General features: G+C 38.8%; 1 protein-coding gene across 1 annotated transcript in view; it reads left to right on the plus strand.

Moving 5' to 3' along the window:
• The window catches only part of ZMAT4 (zinc finger matrin-type 4), a 725,479-nt gene extending 716,200 nt beyond the window's left edge, over window positions 1-9,279 (plus strand). The window contains exons 9-10 of the mRNA XM_069075846.1: window positions 7,685-7,768; window positions 8,240-9,279. Of these exons, the coding sequence (XP_068931947.1) occupies window positions 7,685-7,748 (64 nt within the window). The 3' untranslated portion in view covers window positions 7,749-7,768; window positions 8,240-9,279. The remainder of the gene's footprint in view (window positions 1-7,684; window positions 7,769-8,239) is intronic.
• The last annotated feature ends 214 nt before the right edge of the window (window positions 9,280-9,493 follow it).

Consider the following 9,493-nt stretch of genomic DNA (forward strand, 5'->3'; position numbering starts at 1 on the left):
GAGAGAGAGAGAGAGAGAGAGAGAGAGAGAGAGAGAGAGAACTGCTTAGAAAAGAAAATTGTCACAGGTCAAGGCAATGTGGTCTGCTGGATCATAGTGTATCTCTTCTCTATCTGTCCTTTTAGCCCATAAGCATTAATTAAACATCTACTATATGCTAGGCACTGTGCTTATATCCAAGGATACAGAGACATAAAAATGAAACCATCCTCACCCTCAAGGAGTTTACATACAATTGTATATACCAGAACAGGAAACTAATGATAAGAGACTGCCATTGAAACCTTATATTACATATCACTTATCTGAAGCAGATAATTTCTGAGACCTGTGTGTGTGTATGTGTGACAGAGAGAGAGGAGGAAGAGGAAGAAGAAGAGGAGAAGGAGGAGGAGAAAAGAGATGTGTAGAAATGAACAAAAGAACTCATAAGAGCTGGTTAGGGTGCTAAAAGAGTGTGTAGAGAGAAGGAAAGAAGGCCTAGGACAAAGCCTCAAGGTGCACCCAAAGTCAGACTGTGTGACATGATCAAGCAAAGGAAATGGGAAGGGAGGTCAAACCTATAGGAGAGCCAAGGGAGAGAAGTTATAAAAACCCACAGAGAAGAGAGGATCCAAGGATGTCAAAGACTAGAAAGAAGTCAAGAAGGATGAGGAGTGAAAAAAGGTGGCAATTAATATGTGGTAATTAAGAGCTAATTGATAACTTGTAAGGAACAGTATTAGTCAAGTTATGAAGTTGTAAGTCAGATTTCAAAGGGTTGAAAAGCTAGTGAGAATAGAATGTCAGAGATATGCAGCTTTTTCCTGCAAGTTTGTCTAGGAAGGGGAGGAGAAATACAGGAATATCATTTGAGATGATAGTAGGATCAAGTGAGAATTGTTTTTTGTTGGTGCTTTTTTTTTAAGGTGAGGGAAACTTGAGTGTGTTTGTAGAAAGCTGTGAAGAGGACAGTATATAGAGACTGAAGATCAGAGAGAAGGACAGATTGTAGGGGCAATCAAGAATGTGATCCCTAACCTTCTCCATAGGGAAATTATAAGATATTTTGGGGAGTAAAACTATTGACAGAAAGACTAATATAGCAACAAATCAATTCTTGCTTCTATCTGTGCACACACACACACACACACACACACACACACACACACACACACACACATCCTGGCCAGTATTCTCTTTCAGACTGGAAAGCTTCAGAGTGAATGAAGAAAACCTCCAAGGATGAAATGACATTTATTAAACCCCAGGAGTGTTAAATAACCTCATACCCTGGTGAGTCACAGCAATCAAAAGGGTGCTGCAGTCAGCATTAATGGAGGGAGTCCCACACCATGAGACCACTACACTAACCAAACCATGCATGCTCCAAGTATCCTTGTATCCACAAAATAGAGTTGGAAGCACCCAACATCACCAGCTAAATGAAGCCCTTCATTTTTCAGAAGATTATACCATGGTCAATAAGGGGAAGGAACTGTGCCCCAGGTTACAATGCAAGTTAGTATCAGAGTCAAGACTAGCATCCAGGTCCTCTGACTCAGTTAACAGGCTCCCCATGTAATATCTCTCCAATAAACCCTATAGCTTCTTAGATCTCACCTTCTCCCAAATACCATACCCACCAACCCCACACCACCCCTGCCCAGGAAATGTTCCTTTTTTTTTTCTTAAATCTGGATATCAGTTTCATCCTCTGAAAAGTGAGATGTTTGAATTAGGCCATCTCTAAATTCCTCTCCAACTTTAGTAATCCATCACTCTATGATATAAATTTGAAAGATATGTACACAAAGGACATCTGGAGCATTTGTAAACCACAGTCTTCTATCTCTCAGCCTCTGACTTCCCAGTGATTCAAAATGCCCTCAGAATTAGAGAATTGGGGATTGGGAGGAAGGTGGTTTGTTCTTTGCGATGAAGTAGGAATTAGCTACCTATAAACATGCTGCTTTTGGTGGATGTGGCCACCTACTGGCAGTATCCCTTTCTATTCCCTATTTATTGATCATTTGGATTGAAGGCCATGTGCTCTAGGACAATATTCCATCACTTTCCCCTCAAACTGGGAAAATTCTGTGAAAACCTAGACTGACAGAGCCCGTAGAGGATTTCCTTGATCTCTAAAATTAAGAATCAGGAAGAACCAGCCTTCCTGGTTTATGTTATTGTTGTGGTTGTTGCTGTTTGTCCTTCATTCTTGAAGAGGACCATGACATCAGGGAGGTGATGCCATGACATGAAAGTGAATTGGATTTAAGTGAGGGAGGGCTGTGCAAAGTCACCAGCTTCACTTTCTCCTCTGGAGCCATCTGGGTCCAGTGGCCAGATGTGGATCAGGACAACTGGAGAAGGCCCAGGATACAGTGGGGGACCATGGCCTTTTTTTTTTTTTTTTGCTTTTTGGAGGGGGGAAGGCAGGGCAATTGGAGTTGTGACTTGCCCAAGATCACATAGCTAGTAAGTGTTAAGTGTCTGAGGCCTGATTAGAACTCAGGTCCTCCTGACTCCAGGGCCGGTGCTCTATTCACTGTGCCACCTAGCTGCCCCCAGACCATGGCCTTTTCAAGCTAAGGTTTTTAAGAGGTCTCAGTTTAACTAAGTCAAGGCTAAAACAAAGAAAGTTTGTGAAGAGTGATCTTAGTGAAAAGAGCCCTGAATTAGCAGTCAGGAGACCTGGGTTCTAGTCTTGGCTCTCACATTAACTGGATGCAGTTCTCAAAGAAGCCACTTTTCCTCTATGAAACTTCAGTTTCCTTACATGTAAAAATGAAAGGAATGGATCAAATGATCTCTAAGACTTCATGCTCTGAACTACAGACTATAGTAGAGGAGGTGATGTGGTTCAATAGAAGGATATCTCCACTGGAAATCAGCAAACTGAGGTTCAAGCCCTGCCTCTTCTTTTGTCAGAGACATAGCACTCGCATCCTTTGTGAACTTGGCCATATCATGCAACTTTTCTAGAATTCAGTCATCTCTTCTTTAAATTGGGAAAATTGGACTATACAGCCTTCAAGACAGAAGTGTGATGGAAAATGTTTAACTACAGCTTCTCTAGGGGTAAAATATAGTTGAATCTTCATTGCTAACATTTTCTCTATCACTTTTTTAAATGTATACAATCAACAAAACAATAAATCAAGCCCTGAATTATAACATTTGCTGATTTCAAAGGTTTTAATGCTCACACTGAAAATTTAATAATTGGCTTTCAATATCAGGTTCAAGCTTTCTCCAGCATAGCCCTGCTCCAAGATCCTTCCTGCTTCTAAATCTAGAAAGCTCCCTTCTATCCTTCCAATTCTATGTCGTAAGGTCCCTTCTGGGAAAGACATTTAAAAGTCACTTCCAGTCTGATATTATATAACTTTACAGCAAGAATGCAGGGATGCTTTTCTGTGGCCCATATTATGGCAAGCAGCAATTTTCCCTAGAGAATTTTGTCACTGCTTAGGTTAAATTTTGCTTATTACACCAGGTTACTGGAAAGCAATGAAACTGCCAAGAAAGGGCCATGGCCAGGAGTCCCAGTAAATGGAAAGGATCTGGAAAGCACCAGAGCTGTGGGCAAGCAAAGTATGAGGTTGAGAAGGGTAAGGTAAAGCAAAGAAGAAAGAGGTGGAACTCATTGGTCTAAGGAGTGAGGAAAAAAATCAGCACCCTGAGAGTCATGGAATCCACCCTGGAGAACAGGATTGGGAAACTAAATGTAGGACAGTTGCTGTTTGTTTTGGGCCCTGTTTTATCTAGGCTTTGGAGAACAGGTCTCCCTGTGATGAATTCATGGTTGTTGTTTTCATTCATCTCTTAGTCCCATGCTGATCAGGCTCTCATGCCCCCCATTTATCAGTAAATGCTCTCCAAATGAGTTTTGTCATGGTGAGCCAGCAACCATAACAGAGGAAAAAGATAACTCACTGACTGAACTTAAGTATCTTATTGAGGTTTATCAAGGACTTTTCAGTCAGTCAGAAAGTATTGTGATGCCAGAGAAAGAAGCATTTCCGTATCATGGTGTCATGTCTCCAATAGGTATCTAGGAAGCACCTGTGTTACCAAGTCAAACTCATGGACATGTCAACACCAAATGTGGTTCCCCACTTTTCCCATTTTTACATGATAGATTTCAACTCTGACACATGTCAATGGTGTTTCACAAGTGTTCCTCAATTTCCATAAGGTCTAGAGAAAGGATTGGTGGGGAGGCAGGGTATTATTTCTTTCCTCTAATTGAAGATTTATACTTTGATATCTTTGAATATGTATTTGACTGAGAGGTGAAGGAAAGAGAAAAGGAAAGAGTTGGACACACCTCATGGCTGACTTTAAAATTATATTGTCCCTTGTTTCTTGGCTAAGTACTGGGAAAAAATTTATTTGCTCACTTCCCATATTCCAAGAGTTTAAGTGTTCATTCTTCTACACAGACAACTCTTACTCTTTGGAAATTTGCTCAGGGAATACAAGTTTAGCAAAAGAATAAATATGCCACAAAATATGTTCATGGCCTTAATTTCTGACATGAATAAGTTCTCCAAAGCCTATCTCTAGGCTTGAAATATTATCCATAAATGTGTGGTAATATTTTATCTTTTTGTAAGTCATACATCTATGAGGTTGATTAATAGGCAATTTCCAGGGCCTGGAAGAAGCCCTAGAATGTGGGGACAAGTGAGCACAAGCTATATTCTTTCCACATATAGGCCTGTATATACGCTTCTATTGAACTAAAATCCTGCTTGAGGCTGCTCACACAAGCCATTACCTGGGGTATAAGGTAGAATTGACAAGACCTAAGAACTAATAGTTTATAGGGGTGGAAAAAAGAAGAGGAAAAAATATTCAGAATATTTTCTATAGAGGAAGAAGACAAGCATTTAATAAGAACCTATTATGTGACAGGCACAGTACTAAGTAAACAATATATAATTATTATCTCATTTGATCTCATAAGACAATAATATCATCTTTGTATTCCAAGGATAGTCAGGTGATATGACTGAACATAAGTGAATAACTTAGGAAGGAAAGTTAGTGAAGGGCTCAGGGATTTTCAAAGGAGAATTTCTGGAATATATGACCTTTCCCCTGAACTTAGATTCAGAAGATTTGCATTCAAGTCATAACTCTCCACTTACCATTTGGACAAACTAACTCATCTTTTTGAACTACAATTTTCTTACTGGTAAATTGGAGATAATATTATTGTACTATCTACCACATGGTTGGTTATTGAGAGGATCAAATGAGATAAGACATGTGAAGAGTTTCGTCATCCATGAAGTCCTATGGAAATGTAAACTGCTTGAGTTATTATCTTTCTTCTCCAGTTTACCCCCCCTCACACACACACACAGTTTCCATCCACTACTGTATAGTATAGTGAAGATGTTTAAAAAATATGAGCAACTTAATTTGCTATAGTGTGTGGGCATCCCAGACTTCAAGTTATATACAGAATAGTTGTTACATTTTCTTCACGAAAGTCTTAAGAGGGTTCATCCTTGCTAGATACAGGATGACAGAAAAGGAAATATGTTTCTATTAACACATTGTTAATCTCCAGTACAGTCTAGATTCTTTAAGGGCAGGAACTGTTTTCTATTTTATCTATGTATCTCTAGTACCTAGTACAGTGTCTTGCATACAATAAGGGATTAATAAATTCTTTTTGGATTAGAAGTGCCAAATGTATATAAAATGAAGTACTAGGAACTAGGTAAGTAAAATACAGAGATACATAAGGTTAAAGTTACAATACATGAATATAGACTAATTTATTATCTGGTCAGTATAAGAAATGCTGAGACAGCTAGATGGCTCAGTGGGCCTGAGTCAGGAAGGCTCCTCTTACTGAGTTTAAATCTGGCCTCAGACACTTAGTTGTGTGACTCTGGACTAGTCACTTAACCCATTTTGCCTCAGTTTCCTCATCTGTAAAACAAGATAGAGAAAGAAATAGCAATCTACTCTAATATCTTTGCTAAGAAAACCTCAAAAGGGTTCATGAAGAGTTAGACACGCCTGAAAAAATGTTAAAACATGGAACTCCAAGTATGTTATTGACCAGCTAAGTCCTAGGAAGTTGCATGAAGAACACAGAGGTTAAATCAACCTGGTGATACAGCTAATTCCTTGGGGCAGGATCTGAATCTTGCTTTTCTAAATTCCAAGCCTAGAACTCTATTCACTAAATCGAGTAGCACTCCTATTGAATGAACACTCTGAAGTTAACAATATGACATTCCCAGCTCTGTACCATAATAGGAGCCAAGCAAATCATAAAGATAATAAGTACTGTAGGACTTGAAAGAAGGGAAAGATCAGATCACTGCAAGCTGTAACACTCAAAGAAGGATTCATGGAAGGAAATAAGACTTTAGCTAGGCCTTGAAGGACGAATGAGAGTTAGCTAAGCAAAGAGCACAGTGAAGAGTTTTCTGATCAGGAGGAATGGCATGAGCAAAGGCCCAGTCTAACACAAATGCCACCTCCTTCTCTCATCGCCACTATGCATAGCAACCCTTGCAAAGCACCTCATTTGGGCCTCTGTTGTACTTTTCCTGTAATACTATGTATTATAGTTTCTGTATACATGTCATACTCCTATATACACAGGAGAGTAAGGACAAGACACCATCTAAAGTTTCTCATCCCTAATGTCTAGTATACTAGGTGCTTAATAAATGTTTATTGTATTCAGTGAAAGGCAATTATATTGAATTGCATGTAGTGGAATGGAATTAATAGGGTAATGAGTGAGGTTTGCTCAGATCTGGGGTAACCTGAAGCTCAAATGAGATACTGGATATAAAGTACTTCACAAACCTGAAAACTCTATATAATTGCCAGTTATTGTTATTAAACTCTAAGAATATTAGCCTATCATTATTATTTTTAACTTAAAGCTACCAGGCCACTGGTCTGGTGATAACTTCATTCTCTGAGCCTTCTACTGTAATCCTACTGAACCCAAATTATGTTTATAAAGTAATAACAGGAGTGTGCTAGTAAATGTTTAATAACTGGGCTTTCCAAGAAAAAATGCACACACTTTTTTTAGATTTAATCTACATCATTACCACTGTCTTAAGTCTAGACAATCAACAAAACAATAAATCAAGCCCTGATTTATAGGAATCAATGATTTCTGAGGGGTAAATGCTTACAGTGAAAATTTAATAATGGATTCTCTCAAGCCATTTAGAGTTCACTCCAGTACACCCTTCACTCAAAACAGAATGGCCCAGTGTGACTGAAGTGGAGGGTCCTTTGAGGAACAATGGTTATTGAACTTGCCCAAAACATGATTGAACAAGGAAATGTGCCCAGATGGGTGCTTACATGATTTTGGTGCTTGTTAATTGCACTGATTCCATAAAAAACAAAACCGCCTTCATTCCTCCAAATTTTATTAACCTGAGTTAATAATGCACAGATTCATGATGGATTGAGAAACTTCACCCAGACTTGGATCTTTTGGGGCACCCTCTTTATTTCAAAGCCTCTTCCACAGAGGGAGGAAGAAGAATTTCATGTTCTTATTAAAGTCTAGACCCAAAAGACAAAAGCTTATTCTTCAGTTTATTGTTAGTATAGATTTTCCAGGTGAATTATACTATATGAAAAATGATCAATAATTAAGGACATCATTAGTAATTTCTAATTTTATACAATTTAGTGGAAGACTACACAAGTCATGGAGGGGATACACTCGACGTCACTGGAGGGATGGCCTGCATTGAAGAAATCATGGGTGCTTGAAGTAAGTAGAAAAGTTATATCCCCAAAAACGTAAGGGGTGAAAAGATAGATTAAAAAGATAAATGGGCAATTTGTTTTCTCAATTCCTGACTCTTCATGGGTTGAGAACATTGAGTTATTCCTTTAGTGGCTTCCTGTAATTCCAATATTAAAACTAATAGACTGTGGAGGATTCAGACTCTCAAACTCCCGGGTATTGACATGCTCCAATCCCATATGCCTCCAAAAGTCAATTCCAAACAATAGAAAATTCTCTACTTAGAAGGAAAGCAAAATGTATGCATTATAAAATTCGAGAGACTGTATTGTGTTTCCTATCACTTCTGCCTTTGCCCAGTTTTTTATGGAATCAGTGCAATTAACATGGGCCCATATGGGAGCATCAAGGAAGAGAACAAAAAGTGTCTGCTCTAAGATCAAATCTTGCATTGGTATCATCTGCTCACTACTGTCATTATCTCTGATCTCTTAGATTCACAACCTTACCTGCTAGAGCTATAGTACATGCCTGACGTTTCCTATTCTGGATGACTTCTCTGAGCTTGTCCTTTTGCCTGCTGACTAGCCTGTGGAATCTTCTGGACCCTTCTAGCATGGTTTGGTTCAATGATTTCAAATGCACTGGTTAAATCCTTTAGGGGATGGGGCACAAAGTTATAGCAAGGAGTCCACGAATCCATATGTGCACCCAACTTTGTTATTTTGATCTGTATTTAGCTACAATAAAATATGCTCGCTAATATAAACAAGCAAGTGTACCTTATGTAGACTGAATTTCAAATGTATTGCAAACATATGTATTGCTATTTTTCAAAAAAAATGTAGATGCTATTGTGATTAATAAAAAAACAAATTCATTTAAAATTGCTAATATATTCATAGCAGCTTTTTGTAATGTGCTTTTTCAATTATATAGTAATGGCACAATTTCTATCATCTGGAATATGGTCTCTGAATTATTTTTTTTTTAATATTACAAGGGGCCTCATGATCCAATAGTTTGGAAACCAAAGGTGTACTAGAAAAAAAAAAACACTGCATTTGGAGTCAGAAATTCTGGATCTAAATCGTGGTTCAGGTATGGGACCCATGTGACTATCGTGTAGTCGGTTTCTTTATCTGTAAAATGAACAGTTTGGACCAGGTCGTCTCTAAGGTCTCTTGTAGTTCTAAACCCTATGAGATTCTCTTCCAAGCCTTGTTTTCTTCTCATTCCTTCCACATTGCCCCCTTCCTTCTCCTTCTCAACTGAAGATTATGCTTTGTACATCACTGCAAAAGAAAAAAAATTAGAATTTGAATAAAAAAAGTCAAACTCTAAATAGCTTGTGTTTGCTGAGAGTTTCCTCTCCTCCCCTTCTCTTCATCTCAAATCCTTCTGTCACTATCCCCCATTTCCTTCTGCTTCACTTCAGTCTCAGATGAAGAGGTGGACATTTTTGCTCAGATCATCTCCCCTCCATGCACCACTAAATCCTATTCCTCTTTTGTCTTCTCTAGCAGATCCCCCCTTCCCCCCCTCCTCTACCTCTATCTCTCTCTCTTTCTCTCCATCTCTCCCTCCCTCTCTCCTCTTTCCTCTCTTTTCTCTTCTCTCATTCTCTTGTCTCTGTCTGCTTTTCTCTGTCTCTTTCTGTCTCTCTGTCTTTATCTTTGTCTCTGCGTGTCTCTCTCTTTTCCCTCTCCCTCTCTCCTCTTTCCTCTTCTCTCTCACTCTCTTGTCTCT

This window comes from Petaurus breviceps, unplaced genomic scaffold (assembly GCF_028583685.1).
Source record: "Petaurus breviceps papuanus isolate PSGF00001 unplaced genomic scaffold, PetGlider_PUasm1.0 90919, whole genome shotgun sequence".
Classification (NCBI taxonomy): Eukaryota; Metazoa; Chordata; class Mammalia; order Diprotodontia; family Petauridae; genus Petaurus; species Petaurus breviceps.